Genomic DNA, 24572 nt, shown 5'->3' with positions numbered 1-24572 from the left:
CTCCATGTAAATACTGCTATTCTCCTGAATCTGGCATTGTTCGTTTTTTTTTTTTTTTGCGGTATCCTGTTACTAAGATATGGCCCCTTCTTCTCTGTATATAAATCTAATCTTGCTAGCCATGTGGGCGTGGTTATGAACCTCTCTCTGTGGGTGTCCTTTTGAGAACCACTCCTATTTAGCTAACAAAACTACATTTCTATGCAGGGAAGAGTGGGTCAAATCTTAGTAACTGAGAGGAGCGGAAAAAAAAGAAAAACATCGCCAGTATCAGGAGAACATCAGCATTGACACCAGGTAAAAGTAAGTATATGGCAAGTGACAGGACATCTTTAAGCATTCATACTGTTAATCTGAGGCATCAAAGACCATAATGTCACCTTGAGTTTTTTTCTTGTTAAGTTTCTTTAAATCCTTTTCTCACTTTATTTTTTAATTCCAATGGAAACTTTGTGATAACTACTGCGACATATATAGGATCCGCAGAGGCGTTACCCATTCTTAAACTCTCTTCAGTATCACTGCAAATCTACACAACTCTGCCAGCAAAGCTGGATGACCGGTTATGGTGACCCTTATGGTGGTCGTGCAGTTTTCACACCAGATTTTGTTAAAAAAATGTTTTAATATTTTCGGGAAGTGCTTTACAGAATTATCATATAGTTAAAGCGTCTTGAGATGAAAGGACTATCAGTCATAGCCACCTGGTTTCTAGGAATCCCTTTACAGGTATGTACCTCTATAAGTTACTACCAGGACCCACATATGTAGCGTGCCCCACCTGCTCCACAGGTGTCGAGAATCTTTATGCCATCTGTTTATACCGGCTGCTAGTTTTTACTTTTGTGAGACCTCTGTAACAATGTGGCCATCATTCTTCATGAAGCTTTTTCTGAATCGATCAAGTACCTGATAGTTTTAATATCCATAGGGTGTAAGTAATAACTAGTGCAGAGAATCCGGTGTCTTCCTTGGTAAGTGATGTTCTTGTTTTCAGACTCTTAAATATGGGGCTCTTACCAATGTCCTGATAATTATTAATTTGGGCACCAATTTTATTAAAAATGACTGGTAGGCCTTCTCAAAAGTTGTGTGGGGACCTAAATTGGACAGGTTGGATTTTTCAATTTCTAGTCTTATTGATTACAGACTCAACAGAAGTTTTGATAGTCATCCACAAGACCATACTCCAACTCTTCTCCGACCGCTGGTAACCTAATTGATAACGAAAACAGGACTGTGCGTAACCCCATCTTGAACAGGATGGTGGTGCAAGTGCTCTCTCCACTCCATTCGTTGTCCATGTGACTGCCAGGGAAGACCATTTTAACAGGGCTGTGGTGTCGGAAAGCCAAACCTTTGACTTCGACTCCTCAATTTTCCAGACTTTTGACTCCGACTCCACGACTCCGATTCCACAGCACTTGTCACTACTGAGCATGTACGTAAAGTGCAGCACAGATTCATCTCATGTACGACTCCACAGCACTGGTCACTAGTGAGCTTGTATGTAAAGTGCAGCACAGGGTCATCTTCACTAAAAGCCGAGATCCTTAGATCAGGAATAGAACAGATATTTGTAGGACATTTTATAACTTTCCCAAATTATGAAAATATTTACAGCACATCCTGTACTGAACCCAATTTATTTTATATTTTAGGAGTCTGGTCTATTTTATGCCTACTCTAACTCAGACTCCACCAAAATGGACACCGACTCCACAGCCCAGAGGCCAAGTACAGCGTTCAACATTTTTAGGGAAGTCCCATAGTCCAAACAATGGAGCTGGGGTAGAGCATGAGCACCTCTACCCCATTCAAGACTGGCTACGTTGTGCATTGTTCTCGGGATTGTGGTGGGCTCAAGAGGATAAACCTTCAGGGATCAGTAAGGTATCCTCTACACTACCCTTCTGGATATTAGATAACTTACTAATTTAGGAATAACCCTTTAAAAGTAATGCATGTACTCCATGTTAAAACCTGAGGTTAATTCTAGCCAAGAGAACGTCAACGTACTCTTCTCCGGCTACAATGTACAGCTTTCTCCAGGAAGCCTTTTGACCTCTGTAATGACCTATTTTGTTACTATCTTTTTTTAAAGGATATCCCCCAAAGAGGATATTTACTGAAAAGCTAAGGATTAGATCGCCAACGTTTGCTGCTGATCTGTATCTCCCATGACGTCTCATTTCAGTCGACTCTCCGGCAGCTGTTTGTATGGCATTATGTAGTTCACCGCTAGTAGGAATATCGATCACCTCTGGTCTTCCGTTTACAGGGACGTTTAGAATGTCTTATAGGGTTTTCTGGGATTAAATTTGATTCTTGCCACTAGAAATAATAATAATAATAATAATAATAATAATAATATGTATATATAGATAATATTTCTGATGGTTAATGGGTAGACCGCCATCTCTGATGTCAATGCGGAATTCAGCTTCACGTGGCAAAGTTTAGGATGAAGAGGCTATTAACTGGAATGGGATTTTGAGGATTCTGGAAATCCTAATGAGACCACGTTGGGTTACTGCCTGGAATCATGATGTGAATATCTACTGCTTACTTCCCATAACCCCCAAGTAAACAAATGCAACACTGCCGGTTGCGGAGAATGGCGGCCTCCAGCTTATTTTCCTTGCACGTTCTGTGCGATACCTTAGTATAAGAGTGGGATAAGCCTCCTTACCTTTTTCTAGGATGTAGTAAGGACTTGGAGGGAGGATTCAAAGATAAAAGGGGTCCTGCTGGCAATCTGTGGTGGGCCCTCTTCTGTTTTTTATTTTAATGTGGAAATAATACTACCGGTAAATGTATTCAGCTGTGAACGAGAAGCAATAAAAAAAAAAAAACGTGCTCCCTGTGGCATGCGGTTTCACTCCTGCGTTTTACCAATGCCTATTCTGTGCACCGTGGAGAGAGGAGGGATAACAGGTATCAATGGGGACCCTCCATCTTGTGAGCGGGTGCAGCAGTACCCTTTTCTTTATTAACGGTGAAGTGGTGCCGCTATCACTGCGAGTGGTTTAATCCCACTCTATAGACACCACAGGGATCAGCGAAAGCAGAAGGTGTCTCTTCATGATACTCTTGTGGGATCAGCGGTGTGCGTTTTATCTCCTGTGATGCCGGCGTACATGACCGCGTTACTCCATTGCTCCATTGGGCAGAGATTGGAGATTTTATTAGAAGAATCCTCAGTGAATCTCACACAATGGGATTGAGCCGCGTCTATAGGCAAGATGTAAGACACAGCATACACAGACCTATGAAATGGAACGCCTACCACATACGTTGGGTAGAAGACCGGCCGGTCCATGCATGCCCTATTATTAACTTGATTTTTATTTGCATGTTTTTTTTTTTCTTTTTTAGATATATAATCTCTATTAATTAGAAACTTTTTTAGTATCATTATACACTAACCTTGTCCTTACTAAAGGTCCTCAGGCTCTGTGTGTGGCAGTCTACTGCACCTCCTTAATATGACTTGCAAAGGTGTATGACAAGATTTCTGTTGGCTCGAATTTAATGGAATACGTGGGGTATGTGCACACTGAGTTTTTGGAGCAAAAACTCTAGGGTTTTCGAGGAGCTTTGAGTATTTGAGGAGGATTTTGAGTGTATGTGCACACGTTGCGGAATTTGCTGCGGATTTTTCCGCAGCGGATTTGTATAATCCGCAGTGCAAAACCACTGCGGTTTTCACGCGGTTTCTTCTGCGTATTCCTCTGTGGGTTTTCAACTGCACTTTCCTATTGGTGCAGGTTGAAAACTGCTGCGGTATCCGCAGAGAGAAGTGACATGCTACTTCTTTTTTTTCCGCAGCGTTTCCGCGCGGAATTTTCCGCAGCATGTGCACAGCGGTTTTTTTTCCCCCATAGGTTTACATGGTACTGTAAACTTAGGGAAAACTGCTGCGGATCCGCAGCGTCAAATCCGCTGCGGATCCGCAGCAAAATCCGCAGCGTGTGCACATACCCTGAAAGTTTCCGCTCTGTTCTTCTTCCAAAAACTCAGCAAAAAGACTTGGTGTGCGCTTACCCTTAAAAGGTTTGCCTACTACTTTTATATTGCTGACTTACACTCAGGTTTGATGAAGTTCCATTAACTGACCCTCCCAACAACCAGGTATCACCACCTCCACCGGTGACCAGATATATACAGTGGAATACCACAGATCTATTGGACCTCCACTGATCTTGAGGATAGATCATCAATTTAAAAGTAATGGACAACTCCTTTGACCTCTATACTTCTACATATAAAAGGAGATACCCAGTGGTAAAGCATGACCTATAGTATCTTGGAGGGACCTTACGACACCGATCACTTATAGGGCAACCTACTTGACTTCAATAACTCTGACCACCTTTAAAAAAAAAATAAAAATAAATCTGCTGAAGTTTCTTCACATCATAATATTCCTCAACACTTGACAATGGGATAGGTCTCATTTGTCTGGAATTGGACCTCCAGTGTGTCACCACGGGCTTTAATGTGCCACTATAAGTTAATATTGATGTTAAAGGGATTGTTCCTTTTGAAACACTTATGATACACTCTAGTACATTCTGGCTATGTCTCGCACTGGAGGGCCGGGCCTGCCCTACATTACATAGATGATATTTTAATTCCAACTCTCACTGTTTTAAGACAAGGGATTCAATCCATAACAAATTACATTTGTTTTTTCCCCAAAATTTCCATTCTTTGTCGTCTTTTGAGGACTGAGAAGGGGTAAAAATAATAAAGTATCTTATACTTCACTGTTCAAGGCCCCCCACATCTGTTGTTATGCCATGGCAGCTCATCTCAACTGGTTTTCAGTCCTTTACCCGGGGACGATGCATGTGATGATGGTCGTACATCATGACTATGAAACCAGTGACCGGCCAATCGCTGGTCTCTGCATCACACATGACCTAGCAAGGTCAATTACTGGCCATATTTCAGGATAAACTGAAGAACAGCACGGAGAACCCAGGAGCTGTGGCGTAACGGCCTAGTACAGGAGGCATGATATATTTTATTTTTTAAACCTTTTCATCCCCTCTATTTAGAATTATTTAATATTTGGAGAGACCTCAGAGCATATTTAAAAAAAAAAAATCTATTTCTGTCAATCCACGGCGATTTTCTATTAGGACCAAATTGGAGTTGCCATCCAAATCGAGTATATTTGCCAGAAACGAACATCTGGAAATTGTTTTCTTTTTGTCCCTGTGTAATACTTAATTTCCCCTGCGGGGGTGCTGCAGGGATGCTTAATATTTACTACCAGGTTGCTCCACCGATCACATTTGATCATGGAGTCCTAGCGGGGAGACACTTTGTGATCAGCTTATCGTCAAGGGGTGGTTCGAAGTAGAGAATCCATTTTAGAAATCAAAGATGGGGGGGTCTTTGTTCCGGTGGCAAGGCTGGGTTAATTTGAAAAGATAATTCCCATTTTGATACTATGTGACATTTAGTATAACATTGGTAATAATCTTCTTTAAGTATCTGTGTCGTTAAATATTTAAAGGTGTCCTATAGGCGATGCTCCTGTTGCGTGACCTCATCTCTTGCCGGGATTTGGCCGTGTATGGTTATCAAAGCTTTTAACAAGTTGCGTTATCCCAGTAAAGCTAATAATTCTCATCTTTGTACCAGCGAGAGCCGAGGCTGTGATCGCTATGGGATTGGTTTCATTACGTCAAATTGTTTATCCCAATCTTTGCTTATACGAAGGGATTTGTTCTGGAGAAGCCGGGGGTATATTGCATTAATGTGGGCAGATACAGCTTTAGATGAGATGTATTAATGCTCTTTTAAGTTGAAAAGCCCCAGGGTATGTAGCATATATACCGTATTCTGTAGGATGCCGTTAATGATTGGCCCTTGCTTTCGTTATTTTATGTTTCTGGCTTTTGGGAGTAGGATGTATTTATTTTCTTTGGTCTGTTGATTTGGTGTAGAGGGCACAAGTCTTATTTTCTCTCTGAGATGGGTTTGATTTTCTGTCCGGATTTATTATGAGATGGGCTGGTGAGAATGGTGGAGGAATATTTATGCCGTGCCGAGAAGTTTGATCGTCGGCCCTTCCATGGGCTTGCGTGTAACTGGGCAGGACACGTTATAAAGTGCCTGTGGCCGCCCTGCACAGTGGCTCCGCTGCTTCACATTAGTGTCACCGATAGTCACATTTTGGCAAGCACAAGTTCCAAAATCTAGAAGTAATATTTCTTGATCATTTGAGTTAACAAGATTTCGCCAGCTGACTGCTGAGCCCTTGGATGGGGAGGTGAAAAGATGTTTGCGGCTCACGTCTTGAGATATCAAAGAACTTACAGAACAGTTCACATTACTCATATACCCGACTCCTTTTTTTCATCCATGTACATAATTGTTCAATGTGCATAAATCTATGTATAATACTTATACATGTCCCAAAATCATCCATCATAGTTTAAGGTTGAAGGTAGACTTATTTTGATCAGTGTATATCAGAGAGAGAGATCAAATTTACAGTGTCCTATAAAACTGTGTTGTTCATTTCTGAATTATTCTGTACTTTGGTATCTACCGTGATTGACTGTCATTCAGGAGCACCTAATTAATGTCTCCTAAATGTCCATAGACCCCCAAGATGCTGTGCAGCTTTGCATGGCATCCAGTTTTTGCCTTTTCCCGGTTCTGTGCCTGTGTAATCAATCACTCTGTGATGAACTTGAAACATCTGAATAGAAATTTCTATAATTTTCTCCCAGATAGCGAAATGAGGCAGCACAATTGTGGCTAATACTTAGAAAATCTCATCTCAACCATTTGGCCATCATAGCGCCATCATATTCTGCCGTACTGTGCAGGCATATCATCATCACTGTACCAATCGCATCTCACAATCTACAATTCCTATCAGTATGTCTGTGTGGGTGGAAGCCATAGATCCTGGAGGAAATCCACGCAAACACAGGGAGAACATACAAACGTCTTTCAGATATTGTCCTTGGTGAGATTTGACCCCAGCGTTGTCAATGCTATCCACTGAGCTGTCATTTTGCCCAGTAAACACAAGACACTAAATTGACGTGGTCTTGTCGTAGTTTAGAACAATCTTCTAGAACCAGCTGGTGATTCCCTAACGAAAAGTTAAAAATTCATGTTCACTTGTCTTGTTATAACTGTTGGGTCATGTTCAGACATGGCAGAATGGTACACCTGAATAAGGTTTCCAAAACTCCATCCATCTAACCATTTATTGCTGACGAATATACTTTTATTGGATTTGCTTCTGCAGTTTTAATCTTTTACAGCAAAATAAACCTCTCTTACAAATACCACCCAGGAGAGGTAGCTACCCTATAGAAAAATAAAAATAATTAAAATTTTGAGCCTTATAACTTGCTCCTGTGCCAGACCTTTGTTAGGAAGGTCAGCATGCATGAAGTTTAATCTTCCAGATGGGAAAATATGGGTTGTACATTCTCAAAAGAATTCTCCATACTTCTGCCAAGTGGAGGTAGATTTCCTGTAAGTCAACGTTCGACCTTTTTAACAAGTCTGACAACAGGATCAAGGATTAAGACCAAACTCTCTGAGACCACCTGAGGATGGAGGGCTTGTTGGCGTTTGCATTGTCCTTATACCTATAGTAAAAGCACCTATAAAATTAAGGGTGGTTTTCCTTGAGTTTTGACCAAAGTTGACCTTATGTGACCTTGGAACATTTCTAAGCATGTATGATCCTTACTCGCCATCGAAGCACCATTGACCTCTCCATCTTCGCGTTACGTCTACGGCCATGTTATATAACTGCGTAAGGAAAACCTTTTCTCTCTTCAGACATATCTCATGCCTGAAATCCATAAAGTACAATGTATGGAAATACATTCCAGGGCTGGATCACTTTTAATAACATCTTTTTTTTTTTTAAATGCTTCAAGGGATGTAACCCTGAGCCTGAAAACGGCAGAAGTTCTTCTTCCATAATTACTGTGAATTTTCATCAGATGCTTGAGAAACGTCCTTCACCACCTTCTCAATGTCTCGTACTAGCGAGTTGCATTTTAACATTTGTACTTGTTGTTTCGACTCGATTTTATGAGACAACGTCGAAAACATGCAGCAAAGCGTTGGCACGGAATGCGGGGCACTGTACAGATTGTAACCGAGGTCTCCGTTCATCGGAGTCTAGTGATCTGCGAATGAAAATATTGTCTGCCACGTACGCTTTCCAAGCTGCGGGAAGTCAGCTACGTGGTAGAGGAATGCGCTAACCAAGTGTGGGTAATCTGGACTGATGCCGCCTCTTTATCCTGTGTTATATGTGTGTATAACATTGCCATTTTCTGCTGATCCGTGCTTCCTTCTGGCCTTAATTTACTCTTTCAGTGTTCAATGTAATATCGCACCTGTCCTTCATACCTACACATTATTACCCAGATGGCTGCTGCCAATGGCCTGTGCCCCGGTGCCAGCTCCTTGTTTGGCAGGTCGGCATGCATGCCGCTTAATCTCCTGGCTGGGAATATGTGGGCTGTACGTTCTCAGAAGAATCTCTGTACATGAGCGTTCAGTTATCCAGGCCGGGCAGCCAGTTTACTTTACTAATTAGGACAATTCCGGCAGTAACTGACGTTATTAGCAAAGCAAATACTATGGGTAATATGGAAGAGCAACATTGCACCACGGTGCTATTACCGACCTGCCACATTCTGTATTATTCCAAGCAAATCTGGAGGAAGGGAAATGTGGTGGGAGATGGAAATTCTGTAGGGAGGACACCAGAATTGGCAGGGCGTGTGCATAGAAGAGAAGAAGCCCAAGAGCAGACATCAAAACGAGCTTCCTTCCCGTACACGTCTTCCTTTCCAGTCTATGTGCAGAAGAAGGATGGTGTAACCCTTGAATGAAGGGTTGTTCTGCAAAGATAGGGTCAAGTTGACCCATGACACAGCCGCATTGAGAGTGTAGAAGAAAAGTCCACAGAGTAGAGTATGTAGAGTTGGCCATACTAAGGTGCATGATCACTTTTTGGCCAAACGGAGATGAGTTGTTGTTGTGCCCTGGAGTCTAAGGCCAAAAAGGTCCTCTTTGTCCTATGTATGAAGACCTGTACTAAATAGCTTTGATGATTGGGGGCCCTGATGGAGTCTTTATATTGGGGCCTACCAGCTTCAAATTATGCCTTTGTGGATAAATGTATGTGTGGCCAAATGTACGTTTAGCCAAGCATTCATGTATTATCCATGGGAAGAGAAGAAGCAACTACTGACGGGCACATCTGGCAGCGGCTTATCACCACTGAGATAAAAAAAAATGAGAATAAATTAATCTGCCCTATCCTCCTCATCAATCGGGAGAGAGACTGGAGGCATCCCATATGCACTAGATGATCTTCCGGGTCCTCTGAAATCCATGGATTCGGTTGAATTTAATCGAATGTATGTTGGGTGCCTGAAGGCCTCTTAAAGACGACCATTTATTTTCTAATATGTGAAAAAAATTGAGTGATTTTTAGTTATAGTTTTTGCATCATATTTTCATCAGTGCTTGCTCCATGTTGTTTATGTGCACACGTTTAATATATGCAGAAGATTTTTCTGCAGCAGAAACCAAAGTGTTGTCAGGCGTTTCCCCTCTCCCCTTAGACTATAATGGGTGCCGATTTTAATCCATGATGAGGATGGATAGAACATGTATGGGAAAAACGGACGTATGAATCGGGTGCAGTCAATAGCGGAAGCTTATAAGGGTAGAAGAGCAATGGAGGTAGAGGGGAAGAAGATGAGAATCTTGAGGGCTGTCATACAAGTTGATAAAAAACCATAGGATCCAAGCAAGGGTCGTTATCATGGGGACGGTTCCTCACTCTTCTGCTCAGTGAGGGGTGAGTAATTGTTTCTGATTACAGGCTCAAGGAGCCATTATGTTACGACACAACAGGTTGATTTCACTATGACTATGTGAGCAGACGCCGTGTGTGTTCTTGTGCCAGGAGGGGAGCAGAAGGTTTGCTGCGTGCACATCTGCAGAAGGTTCACCGTGTGTCTTGTCTCTGTCAGGGCGAAGTTCCAGTCTCCATGGCTCCTCAGAAAATTTTGCCATACCTGATTCGTTCTATGAGCAACTACAAAGCTCTGGTATGTGACAGTGTCTACCCGTTGTATTGTGTCTGTGTTACCAGACGTAGACCTCCTCATTGTATTGGAACCCATTAGTTCCCCAGTGAAGGTGATCACTTTTTCATTATCGTTGCCATTCATCAAACCATTTTTGCATTTCTTTCCCTCGCCTGTTCTTCTATAGAGCATTATTTCCTTCAAATCAAAAAAATTCTCTTGCGAATAAAATTTATATTGTACTGTTGAAATGGAAAAAAAAATGATCACCGCTTCCCTAACTGCATAGAGAAGGACAAATATTGCAGCTAGTTAGGAGGTTTGGAATCACCACCTCTACCCAAGCGGTTATGGATACCAAATTGATTATCGCCATTCTTATTTGTATGGTGTAACGGCCAGAGTTGAGCAAGACTGTACACGAGACCCTGATTTAGCGGCCACTTCTATGGTCCATAGCTAGAACCCTGCAAACCTCTTCCAACTTGCCAGCATCCGTGCCTCCTCTTCTGAATAGTCACCCCACCTTGACATCCTGCTTGTGTCACACCGAAATAATGTTGTCAAGCTTGACCTACTAATCAGAAGAGGATCCGGGCATACTGACAATTTGCATGGTCCTGGATCAGTGGCAACGAACTACCAACTTTGTTGTCAGATCAGGATCCAGCAAATCTGTTTGCTCAGCTCTAGTAAAGACAGAAAATAATTTCCGACAACTCGACAAAGACATCTCTGGAACACTTCTATTTACTTGTAATTTTTTGATTTAGGTGGGAAATGCTCTTTTGTCAGTGTCTTTTATTGACCCCATTAAATGTTTTTGATTTTTGTTGTTAGCTTCTAGTCCTTATTACATCGATGTGATTAGTTGTAAATTGTTTCTTGGAGGGGTATGATGGCGGTTCTTGCATATGTGGTCTCGAAGAGAAAGTCAAATGACTTTTTTTGTTGCAATCCTTGACCTTCCAGAACCAAGAACCTGAAGTTCTCAAATTTAATGTATCTGTGATCTTCTAAAATTGATTTATCCTGACAAAATGAAATGTTCAAAAACATAATTAAAATTTCACCACAGACGACCTTGTTGTTGTGAACATTGTATCGTTTAACCCCGTCTTCTAAATGTAGACCTCTACAAGTCGTTTAGAAGCCATCGGTGCCAGGTCAGAAGTGTGCGGTTACATGGAGGACAACCTCTTCATTTTTTTGTACAGAAGTGGTAATTATGGAGAAGATAAAGGATGTTTGATTAAATAAGTACACTTTTTGTTTCATTTAGGGGACATTTTTCATTGCTTTATTCTGAAATGTTCTTTCGCTGGGTGAATTTTTGGTGGCAGTTGATTTTTGTGTTGAAGGAAAAATGTCTATGGAGATGAAACTGACTGGTTGCTACAATGTGGATCCCATAATGTAATACTGAGCATTAACCTTTTTATTCGAAACAGGTTAGGAACCCAAGAAGTCACCGATAGGCCTGCCTCGATCATGCAGTCACCAAAGAGATTCTCTCATAAATAAACAATAGGGCGTGTTATTTAATTTGGAAGGGTTGTGTATGACAAATTTTCGATTGTGGTGGTTCCATCACTTGTACCTCCATTAATCTAATGAAAGGAGTCGTGACGATGCCCACCTCAATGGAGTAATTGGCACTTTAGTCATTGTCTTCAAGACTGCTGGGGCTACCCAAGACCACCTTGAAGCCTCAGTCTTGGGATCAGTGTAAGTCTCAGAGACGGGTTCCCTTTAAATGACTATCCTCACCTGATTCATGCTGCCCAATTTTCTACTTTTTGTCTTAAGTTACCAGATACAGCTCCAACATTTCAGCAGTGGCCAAGCATGCACAGTGCTTACAATCTCTTCCCAACAGAAATTGTAAGTGCTGCTTTAAAGCTAACAGGATTGCTGGAATTGGCCAGCTTCAGTGCCCCTTTGCTCCTCTGATGCTACAGAGGTAACGTTACCTCTGTTTACAGCTGCAGAGAGTGCACAACTGGGGCCAGCGGTGCGATAATGCTGCTAGTCTAAACTGTTAATCAGTAGAGCCGCAGATTTGATATTATATTGGATTTCAGTCATTATTTGGACTTTTTCCCTGGATTTTACGTTTTTCTGCTCCACGGTGAAGGTAAATTGGTTTAACCATTTGCACATAACTCTGCATCTGCATAGTAAACCAGCACGGACAGATGTAATGAAGTGGGCATTTTTTCCATTATCCCTGTAATGTTTTCGAACACGAATGCTGTTGCAGTTACTCTGAAAATCGCTGACTGTGAACACTGATGCGTACATTAATGTAGTGAACTGCGGGCGGCTGACACTTTACACTATCAAATATCGGGTCATCCTTTTTTTTTCTTTTTTTTTTTTTAGCATTGTTCGAAATTATTTTTTTTCTGTTTGAGAAGGCTCTAAAACTGATAAAAGTGAGATCTAAGGGGTCTACACTTGTTTTCTCGACACTCAGGCTTTTTAACGCTGGAATCCACTAACGTTCTTTAATAATTAACTATCCTGGTTCATAACGGGAAGAGTGAACTTTGCTAGGAGCTCCCGGTATGTTACGTCATGCCAAAAACTTGCCACCGCTCCTCTGCCTCCAGGATCTCTGCTTGCTTTTGTGAGAGTGTGCTCCTGATTTTTGACAGTTTGGAGCAGTGGCCCAGCCGTGCTATCAGCCCAAACTTCACGCTACCTAATGCTGCAAGCAGAGAACGCTTATCCTCTGCTCCATCAGAAGAGCGCAAAGGCACACACTGGCCAGCATGAGAGCAGCGCTTGCAAGCTCTATAGCAAACCACTTTCAAGTGCATGCTCCTTGTCTTGGAACCAGGCCACCACTGAGAGATCTGTAGTGGTGGCAGATAAAAATAGGCAACGAGCAGTGAACTATAAAATTGTTAAAAATCCTGTCCTTTCTTGAGATTTTTAAAAAGCAAATTTGCTTGTTTTTACCGACATTTTTTTCAATTTTGTAAGATGTTAAGAAAACAGTTTTAAGAATAAAAGCATAGAATAAGAAAAAAAAATAGATCTTATAGATGGGAGGATGAGCAATGACCTCCTGAGCGGGTGATGGAGTGCACAGGTTTGCGGTAAGACTGGGTTGCTACCTTCACACTCATGCACTAATTCGCCTCCACGTGTGGACAAGTTATTTGGCCACAATCATCAGCCGCACCATCGGATCATCCCCTTATCTTGTGTTTTTGGTTGGTGGGTGCACTTCTTGCAAAAAAACAAAAAACAAACCTGACAAGCCTATAATAAAGTTGTCCATACACATGAGAAATGTTTGCCGAACACCTTTTTAGTTGACTGTTATCCCCGATTTTTCTCCCTATACATGAACGTTCTTCTCAGCCGGGAATTTCATCCTGAAGAACAGTGGAAAGAAGTAGATTCCAGGAGCTCAGATGGTGTTTTTTCATCTGGAGAACAATCAACCCTAAGTTTCTCCGAGAACACATTAGTCAACCCATCCTGCCGATAATGGTGGGTCCATCCAACGTTGACCCAATGTATATGAAGGCCAATATGTGAAATAAGGTCACCCACCAGATGCCACTCAGGGTTAAATAGAGCAGATTCGGAGATGCTGTCACTGTGAGCCCATTTTACAAGTATTCGCCTATCGGCAGTCATTAGTTGCCTTCGGGTGTATGCGGGGAGCGGCCTTAGATTTCCGCTCCTGTTTACTGCACAATGGCCTACTCAGCATTCTCCTGATGCTCGGTGTAAATTCTCTCTAACGAGATGCTGGCTCTAACAAGCTCACTTCATTAATTTTTACAGTTTATTAAAAACATAAAATAGAGTTGCTGCGGGCGGCTTTGGTATCTGAGTCCTGCAACAATTGTGTCATAGCCTGGGAATTTGTGAAGAAAATGTGTCCACCATTGCCAGTGCTGTAACATCTGGCTTCTACTTGAGGTTCTCACGGTTTTGTCTTTATATAGCACTTTCCAATTTTTGAGCAGGGAAAAAGAATAACGTAGAAAAGGAGGCCAATGTGTCAAACCTCGTGATCATGTCTTATTACTATAGACTCACATGTATTTCATCAGTCGATTAAAGAATCTCTATATATCACAATAGGTGATGTCAAAGCTCACCTTCTCCTCCTCCTGTACAATGACTGATAACACCTCTATATACAGTACATAACACGGGATCCACCATTCACAATAGGTGATATCACAGCTCACCTCCTCCTGTACAATGACTGATCACACCTCTATATACAGTACATAACACAGGATCCACCATTCACAATAGGTGATATCACAGCTCACTTCCTCCTGTACAATGACTGATAACACCTCTATATACAGTAGATAACACAGGATCCACCATTCACAATAGGTGATGTCACAGATCACCTCCTCCTGTACAATGACTGATAACACCTCTATATACAGTAAATCGCACAGGACATTCGCAATAGATGTCATAGCTAACCTTCTTCGACTCCCCTTGCACTCGCTCATTAAACACTTCAATACAAAAGATAAGCTAAAAGCCTATTTTTTTGCTGCTAATGTTCATGTGCATTTCCTCAAACAAGAAGTTGGTCTAAAAATGCCTTAGTGAGAAAATTGCAAGATTTTTTTTTTTTTTTTTTTTTTTTTTAATATTTCTGAAAAAGTGAAAAACACAAATGGGATTTTTTTTTTTTACAATTTTCACTTAGATATTTATATGAAAAATAAAAACATTTTTTTTTCTTTTTAATACATTTGACATTCAATTGTGATTTAAACAATAGGGCATTTTGTGACCCGTTCCATTTTAATGGCAATCCTATTGATGAACCGTAATTGTGTGTGAAGAATAAAACCCTTCCACAATTGTTTATTCTTTGCCTTTTTCACGTGGCGCTACAATAGCAGAAATGTTACTTTTTAACAGAGCGCTTTGTTTTGTGTTTTTTTTTTTTTTAATTTAACTTTGAACCGCGCGCCGTCAAAACAGTCTTCATCGCTTTGAGCAAATCTTCCCCCGTTAAACATCGGATGGATGGCGATGCATCAGCGAGATTTAATGCCGGATCTAACGCACATGACAAGATGTTATAAAGTATCTATCGGTTATAAGAAAGCGTTTGATTTGTTGAGAAGTTGCCGTACCAAACCGCGAACATTCCGACACGTTCAAAAGACTTCGTGTCAGAAGATAACGATGGGATTATGGGTTTGGAGACTAAGGGATGTGTTCATCAAAGGGTTTTTATTTTTTTACTGTGAGGGAAATAAGAGGCATTTTATGTTCTACGGAGTCCATACAGCTACAAGATACTTTCAACCTAAAGTGAAACAAATAAGGATCTTTGAAAAAGAATCATCTCTAACAAATATCAAAAATTTAGTTATTTCTTTTTTAACGTGTGTTTGTGTGTGTGTGTGTATGTATGTATGTGTGTGTGTATATACACTCACCGGCCACTTTATTAGGTACACCATGCTAGTAACGGGTTGGACCCCCTTTTGCCTTCAGAACTGCCTCAATTCTTCGTGGCATAGATTCAACAAGGTGCTGGAAGCATTCCTCAGAGATTTTGGTCCATATTGACATGATGGCATCACACAGTTGCCGCAGATTTGTCGGCTGCACATCCCAAAGATGCTCCATACAAGGCAGGATGGATCCATGCTTTCATGTTGTTTATGCCAAATTCTGACCCTACCATCCGAATGTCGCAGCAGAAATCGAGACTCATCAGACCAAGCAACATTTCGATGAGCTTGTACAAATTGTAGCCTCAGTTTCCTGTTCTTAGCTGAAAGGAGTGGTACCCGGTGTGGTCTTCTGCTGCTGTAGCCCATCTGCCTCAAAGTTCGACGCACTGTGCGTTCAGAGATGCTCTTAGGCCTACCTTGGTTGTAACGGGTGGCGATTTGAGTCACTGTTGCCTTTCTATCAGCTCGAACCAGTCTGCCCATTCTCCTCTGACCTCTGGCATCAACAAGGCATTTCCGCCCACAGAACTGCCGCTCACTGGATTTTTTTTCTTTTTCGGACCATTCTCTGTAAACCCTAGAGATGGTTGTGCGTGAAAATCCCAGTAGATCAGCAGTTTCTGAAATACTCAGACCAGCCCTTCTGGCACCAACAACCATGCCACGTTCAAAGGCACTCAAATCACCTTTCTTCCCCATACTGATGCTCGGCTTGAACTGCAGGAGATTGTCTTGACCATGTCTACATGCCTAAATGCACTGAGTTGCCGCCATGTGATTGGCTGATTAGAAATTAAGTGTTAACAAGAAGTTGGACAGGTGTACCTAATAAAGTGGCTGGTGAGTGTGTGTATGTGTATATATATATATATATATATATATATATATATATATATATATATATATATATATATATATATATATATATATATATATATATATATATATATATATATATATAATTTTTTTTTTTTAGAGGACATGATCTCTTCTATTGAAGTATTTTGATTTGTGTGCAATGTGGACCACGAGTTATTTTTTTTTTTTCCAAGATCTTCCCTTAACCTCTTCCTGGACCACACAGCACCACTCGAATATCCTGTGGCTTTAGCGCTCAATGGAAATTGGCATTTTGTGTGGGTTTTCACGAAAAACAAATCTTACACATTTTTCAATTGATGAAAAGTTAGACTTTTGTCTAAAGATTCTATAAGCAAAGAAAAGGGCATGTGGTTTTTTTTCTGATGTGGTTGCCCAAAAAAAGTTTAGAGATCACGGATTGACCTAAAAGGGGATATTGTATTTCGTGTCTATTCAGCCTAGAATTACTAATAGAAAGGAATAGACCGGGAGGATAAGGATATACCGTATTTAGTAACATAGTAACATAGTTAGTAAGGCCGAAAAAAGACATTTGTGCATTCAGTTCAGCCTATATTCCATCATAATAAATCCCCAGATCTACGTCCTTCTACAGAACCTAATAATTGTATGATACAATATTGTTCTGCTCCAGGAAGACATCCAGGCCACTCTTGAACCCCTCGACTGAGTTCGCCATCACCACCTCCTCAGGCAAGCAATTCCAGATTCTCACTGCCCTAACAGTAAAGAATCCTCTTCTATGTTGGTGGAAAAACCTTCTCTCCTCCAGACGCAAAGAATGCCCCCTTGTGCCCGTCACCTTTCTTGGTATAAACAGATCCTCAGCGAGATATTTGTATTGTCCCCTTATATACTTGGTTATTAGATCGCCCCTCAGTTGTCTTTTTTCTAGACTAAATAATCCTAATTTCGCTAATCTATCTGGGTATTGTAGTAGACATTTTGAGACAAAAAGGGTTGTGTAAAAAATGCAATACTTCTTCTTGAACATTTTGAATAAAAGGGGTCATCCTCCAGTGGACAACCCCTTACTAATTGGCCTCGGTACAAGCTCCCGGACTGGCGCTGTTCCTCTGCCATAGAGTTTACACCTAGCGTGACTGTCACGTGAGCTCAGCAGCCTAAACATGTCTTTGTCTCACCAATTTTCTTACTTTTTTTTTCACCACACTGGACCCGTTTGTAATTTTAATAGATTGTCCACGAATGTCAACATTAGGGCCGTATAAATCAGACTGGCCGGCAGCTTTTCCTATTCTAGTGTGACCGCTTCATGTATTTCTGTGCAGCTGTCAAGCTTAGGCCGGGAGAGCCGCCGGCCAGTCCATGCACTCCGATTTTGGTCCGATTTAATACAGCCATCTGACTGCCCCCTTAGATTAGTTGATGGGATGTAATGGAAGAGAATGGTGTCTTGTGAAGAAACACCACATCTCTGTACACAATGTAGTGTCTGCTCTCAGGCCTGAAGCTCAGAGCATTCACTTCAATAGGAGTTGAGCTTCGGTACCCAGGAACGGCCACTACACAGTGTACTCAGCTATGCTATTTCAGCTCCTCACACTGTGAACGTCTGATGGCCTCGTGCCTGCTGGAAACTTATCGGCAGGGAGGCAAGTTATCAGACACCCACCAATCTGATTGTAGAGGCCTATCCTAAGGATAAGGTCATCAACATCCAACCTATTTAAATATTTCAATAATTTTAAATGGTGGATTCTAGTGGAAAATAATTACATTTTAGGTAGGCATCACTGGCTTTCATGGAAGGGAAAAGGACTAGTGATGAGCGAGTATACTCATTGCTCGGGTTTCTCCAAGCATACTCGGGTGGTCTCCGAGTATTTGTGAGTGCGCGGAGATTGTTTTCGTCAGTTTTGGTCGACACATCTGCATGATTTACAGCTACTAGACAGCTTGATTACATGTGGGGATTCCCTAGCAACCAGGCAACCCCCACATGTACTCAGGCTGGCTAGTAGCTGTAAATCATGCAGCTGTGGGGACAAAAACTAAATCTCTGAGCACTAGCAAATACTGGGAGAACCCCCGAGCGTGCTCTGGAAAACCCAAGCAACGAGTATACTCGCTCATCACTAAAAAAGACACCATTGGAAAAGTTTAGAATGGGTTTACAAATTAAGGTGCTGAATTTTTTGTGCTCAAAACAGGGGGTACAGTTTCCCCTACGTGCCCCTTACACAATCCAATTTCATATCTTTATTGGCTGTTAAAGAGGGTTTTCCAGGCTCTACAAATTGCAGAATCCTGACAGTGTCCAGCTTTGCTACTCTAGTGGGCAGTCAAGAGGATGAGAATCTAGTCAGCACAAAACTAGAGGTAGAGAAGAATCCTGACAGTTTGGATATTGCACACTGTTGGGGTTCAACTATCTACAGTCACATGGGGTGACTGCAGAAATTTGTTGAGACCGGAAAACCTTTTGAATTAGTTCCTAGAAAAAAGGGTGCCCATACATATTGGATAGAGGTCTAAAGAGGATTAGGCTGGATTTTCATGTTCTTCTATTGTTTCATCTGGTCATAAGAGGCTTCAGAGGCTTTGAAGATTCAGGTCATCTTTTGGATGTGTTGAGGCTCGCATACAGATGTTTTTACGATATCGCTGTGTATCTGAAGTCTTTACTTCACTGCTGAGATTGTAATTTCCTCCTCTCTGGCTCGGCGGTTGTAGTCTCTGTGTCGGTGATCATGTGATTTATTTGTCACCTAATCAATGATTAATAACCATCAGCTGCTCGGCGGCCCAAGGAACAGATTCTCTCCTTCAGCTTGGAAGGTGCGTATTAGGTTGTGTGTCTCACTTAACACCTGGTATTCCTATGATATGGTCGGATTAGAGTCACGCGTTCCTGATCTGCTGTCACGTAGACCCTCACTGATGCTTTTATAATGCAAATAAAGCCAAAGCCTGTCATGGACTCGTTGCCTCTCTATAAAACAGGTATGCTTCATTAAGTCATTGAACCAGGATTTGTCATGTTCATTGGCTGCAAAACAGCAAATTCCTGAACATCCCAATCTGCTTGTTAATATTATAAACTATAAAAAGAGACCGTTCACCATGAGATTTCTTTCCTAAACTTTAAATTTTCCTCTAAGAATCGAAGATCATTTTTTTCTCCAGTGTAGAAGAGAAGGTTGGTGATGAGCAATGGATCGAATCTCCCTTTCTTGTTGGCTTGTGGTTTATGCTACCCAAGGGTAAGGCTAGTATCAGCCATAACTTCGGTAGTCTTCCAAAACCAAAGGCCTCTGTACCAACTGCTGATGTTGGCAAGCACGGAAGTCCCCCTACACATAAAGTCGGGGTACATCAAGTTGTAACTTAGATGCCAACTCCTTCCTTTTTTCGATTAGGTCACTCTCCCCAAAGAACTCGTGAACGCTCTACAGATCTGAAAGCTATCTAAGATGTATGAGCCCCCGATAAATATTGTTGGCCAAAACAATGGGTTCTGAAAACAGTCAAATGTGTATGAGAGCTCAAGATGGTTATTTGAGAAGTTAAGGATCTGGCTTGTCCAATTTTTGATGATCCTTTTGCTCTTGAGGAGAGAAGACATATCTGGTGATGGTGGCTCGCTCTTAGCGAATACAAGTGCTTGGACAAATTAGTGTTCCTGTGTATGGGAGAGCTAGCCGACATGGCTGGTGGTCAAGCCATCTAATTTGTATCTGTGAACTTGAGGCTTTTTGTGTGTTCGAGGGCTTTGTGTGGTAGAAACTTCAAGTGCAATGTTGCCTTGTATCCAACCGAGAATAACCCCATTCTCTAGGTAAATTTTCCAAGCTCATGTGAATAAAACTACGTTAAGCGTGATAACTCTTTATTTTGTGCTGACATACCAGCCACCTACGTGATATATTTATCTCTTGTATTTCTAGTAAGTAGGAGAAATGGGTGGAAACGTTGTTGTGATTGTATGTAGACTCTTTATATCATACCTTGATGTTACATCGTCAAGAGGCAGAGACCAAAAGGTGAAGATCAAACTGGACTTGGGTGCAGATTAATTTGGGCTAGTCTACAGGGTGCAGATTAATCTAGGCTTGGATAGAGGGTGCAGATTAATATGGGCTTTGGGTACAGGGTGCTGATTAATATTGGTTAATTTTTGTTGTTTCGCCATGAACAGAGACTTTTTACATCTCCCCATATTGGTGGCAAATGTAAAGGAACTGTCTATCTGGTTTAGTTCATTAGTCTTGTCGGTCTTCTCTGTCCCTGCATCAGCTTGGGTAATGAACTGAGCCAGACAAAAAGCCCCTCTCCACACAATACAGTGTCGAAACAAGGGTTGATGTGTAGTTTCCAGGACCAAGAAAAGGATCAGAAATTAGGCAATGGGTCTGGTATTTAGAATCAACATGAATTGGTACATTTTTAATATTTTATTATAACGTCTCCTATTCCATGACGCTTTACATGTGAGGAGGGGTGTACATAATAAACAGTACAATAATCATGAACAATACAAGTCATGACTGGTACAGTAGGAGAGAGGACCCTGCCCGTGAGAACTGTCTACAAGGGATGGGTGGGGATACAATAGGCAAGAGCAGAGCTGGTCGTGCAGCAGTTTGGTGGATCGGTGATCACTCCAGGTTGTAGGCTTGTTGGAAGAGGTAGATCTTTTTTTAATCAGATATTTTTATTGATTAATAAGGATAATACATGAAAATTGCATTACTGTAAACAGCAAACATATAAATTATTACTTTTTAAGAAACATTTTAGCCCCGAACCGAACTCCCCCCTCCCACCTCCCCCCCACCCTTTAGAGACCTGACGAGAGCCGCCCCAGTTCGCTACATCATACATAGATAAAAAAGAAAAGAAAAGGAAGATGGCATATTGATAACAATCCCGAGAGAACCAGAGGGAAGAGGTAGATCTTCAGGTTCCTTTTGAAGGTTTCCACAGTAGGCAAGAGTCTGATATGTTGGGGTAGAGAGTTCCAGAGTAGGGGGGGATGCGCAAGAGAAATCTTGTATGCGATTGTGGGAAGAGGAGAGGGGAGTAGAGAAGGAGATCTTGAGGATCGGAGGTTGCACACAAGTAAGTATGGGGGATTAGGTGTTTTATAAATTTACATTTTGAAAACCGCTTTGAGGAACATATTTGTATCATGTAATGTTATGACTTAAGACTAGGCCTCACATATAGAATATCTGATGAGTTGTGGAATGAAGGTTTGGCTTTTTTTCATGTACAGCTCTACACCTGGTCACCCGCAGAGCAGTAAACCGCCATGCCGTTCCAATCAAGTGACTGGGATTGTGGTGTAAACCTCTGCACCGCATGTGGTTGGGAGAACTTTGAAGGAGACATATCGCTATTTAAAGGGACTCTGTCACCTGAATTTGGAGGGAACAATCTTCAGCCATTGGGGCGGGGTTTTTGGGTGTTTGATTCACCCTTTCCTTACCCGCTGACTGCATGCTGGCTGCAATATTGCATTGAAGTTCATTCTCTGTCCTCCGTAGTACATGCCTGCACAAGGCAATCTTGCCTTACGCAGGCGTGTACTATGGAGGACAGAGAATGAACTTCAATCCAATCCAGCATGCAGTTAGCGGGTAAGGAAAGGGTGAATCAAACACCTGAAAACCCCGCCTCTATGGCTGAAGATTGTTCCCTCCAAATTCAGGTGACAGAGTCCCTTTAAGCCCTGGCCAGGGGCGTAACTACCGCGGTCGCAGCGGTCGCAGCTGCGACGGGGCCCAGACTACTTAGGGGCCCCATGGACAGGAGTGAAGGAGAATGAAATGACCCATGATTGATGATGATCCACCATTTGTGAGTGACCCGCAGCAGGGAGCCGTCACCGCTCTCTAATTATACTTACCTACTCCCGGCACGGTCCCTGGACGTCCCTGCTTCTTCCAGCGCTGCAGATTCTTCCTGCACTGAGCGGTCACATGGTCCCGCTCATTACAGAAATGAATATGCGGCTCCACCTCCCATAGGGGTGGAGCCGCATATTCATTTCTGTATTGAACGGTAACTGTGACCGCTCAATACAGGAAGAATCTGCAGCGCTGGAAGAAGCAGGGACGTCCAGGGACCGTGCCGGGAGTAGGTGAGTATACAGCGCTGCGCGATATTTACCGCTCCTCGTTCCGGTGCGGCTCTGTCATCAGCGTCCTCTGGCAGTGACGCTCAGGTCAGAGGGCGCGGTGACGTAGTCAGTGCGCGCCCTCTGCTGAACGTCAGTGCCGAAGACGGAGCCGCACGAGGAGCAGCCAGGTAAATATTGAAAGTGCCGGGGGTCCTGAGCGAAGAGAGAGGTGAGGTGAGTATGTGATTTATTTTTTTTATGACAGCAAAAGCATAAGGGGCAAGTGACTGTACGGAGCATTTTATGGGGCCATAACAATTGTGCAGCACTATAAGGGGCAGTGACTGTGCGGAGCATCTTACGGGGCCATAACACTTGTGCAGCACTATAAGGGGCAAGTAGCTGTGCGGAGCATCTGTATGGGGCCATAACAATTGTGCAGCATTATAAGGGGCAGTGGCTATACGGAGCATTTTATGGGGCCATAACACTTGTGCAGCGCCAGCACTATAAGGGGCAGTGGCTGTGCGGAGCATCTTATGGGGCCATAACAATTGTGCAGCATTATAAGGGGCAGTGACTGTGCGGAGCATCTTATGGGGCCATAACACTTGTGCAGCATTATAAGGGGCAGTGGCTATACGGAGCATTTTATGGGGCCATAACACTTGTGCAGCGCCAGCACTATAAGGGGCAGTGGCTGTGCGGAGCATCTTATGGGGCCATAACAATTGTGCAGCACTATAAGGGGCAAGTGGCTGTGCGGAGCATCTTATGGGGCCATAATGAACGGTGCAGAGCATTATATATGGCACAGCTTTATATGGCGTATCTATGGGGCCATAATGACCGGTGCAGAGCATAATACATGGCACAGCTTTCTATGGAGCATCTATGGGGCAATAATGAATGGTGCAGAGCATTATATATGGCACAGCTTTCTATGGAGCATCTATGGGGCCATAATGAACGGTGCAGAGCATTATATATGGGGCAGCTTTATATGGAGCATCTATGGGGCAATAATCAACGGTATGGAGCACTATGAGGGGGGCTGCGTTGTATTCTATGGGGGTTACCTTGAGTTGTATGGCAGGGCTGCGGGGGGGGCCCCATTTGGAAGTTCGCACCGGGGCCCATAACTTTGTAGTTACGCCACTGGCCCTGGCAGTCGGGTCCCCACCAATCAATGCAAAATGGCATTTCTTTAGCAGTAACTAGAACTTGTAATTGTGAAAAAAACAAAACAAAAACAAAACAAAGAGCAATTTATTGTTTTTACTAATTTTTCCAGCATTGAAAGTCATAAAACTTTACCAATTACTATTTCAGGGGATTGGTCTTCATGCATTTGAAGTGGAAGAAATAAAAAGTGCATGTAAGTGACTTCCAAACCCCTGCTATTTGCCTGTCTGTCAGAACTGGAGTACAGATGATGGCAGTGATGGGTCAGCTCGGCTCCTTCATGAACTCTGGAAAGTAGGAGACCTCAGCTGACCCATCACTGCCATCATCTGTGCTCCAAATGAGTACATTCTGATATCAACGAGTTTGGAAGCCACCTAAATGCACTTTTTTTTGGGGGGGGACAGGAATGAAGACCAATCCGCCCAAAAAGTTTTTGCAAAGTTTTATAACTTTCGATGCTGAATCAATTTCTAAAAAAAAAAAAAAATGACGAAAGTTTAGTTACTCTTTTTAAAAACTGACGTCAACTAGAGGAAAGTGGTTGCCGGTCACCCCAAATGATTTTTCGGAACTTCGCTTTGACTAATGAAGACTCTTCCCACCACAATGGCTACGATCCGGAACGATTAGGCAGTTTGGGATCCAAAAGCTCAAATATCTACATCCAGAATAAATGTTTAATGTATCAACTACTCTACTGCGAGGAATCTGATGATATACCGCTATGCTCGCTGTTTTCTGTAATTTTTTTTTTCGTACCCCTTGGGCAAAAAGAAAGTGAATGGGAATGTTTATTTTCCTTGAATTATGGCGCTCGCTCGTAGGCTCGCTCGC

General features: G+C 42.3%; 1 protein-coding gene across 11 annotated transcripts in view; it reads left to right on the top strand.

The window, feature by feature from the left end:
- Nucleotides 1-24572, top strand: part of CADM1 (cell adhesion molecule 1) — a 239394-nt gene that overhangs the window by 111600 nt on the left and 103222 nt on the right. For 4 of the 11 annotated variants that reach the window (XM_077249826.1, XM_077249828.1, XM_077249825.1 and 1 more), the window contains exon 2: nucleotides 10053-10130. The exons of the other annotated variants lie outside the window; for them this stretch is intronic. In XM_077249826.1, coding sequence (XP_077105941.1) covers nucleotides 10053-10130 — 78 coding nt within the window. The remainder of the gene's footprint in view (nucleotides 1-10052; nucleotides 10131-24572) is intronic. 11 annotated transcript variants of the gene reach the window in all.

This window comes from Ranitomeya variabilis, chromosome 4 (assembly GCF_051348905.1).
Source record: "Ranitomeya variabilis isolate aRanVar5 chromosome 4, aRanVar5.hap1, whole genome shotgun sequence".
Lineage (NCBI taxonomy): Eukaryota > Metazoa > Chordata > Amphibia > Anura > Dendrobatidae > Ranitomeya > Ranitomeya variabilis.
This window is presented reverse-complemented; position numbering and strand designations above follow the sequence as displayed.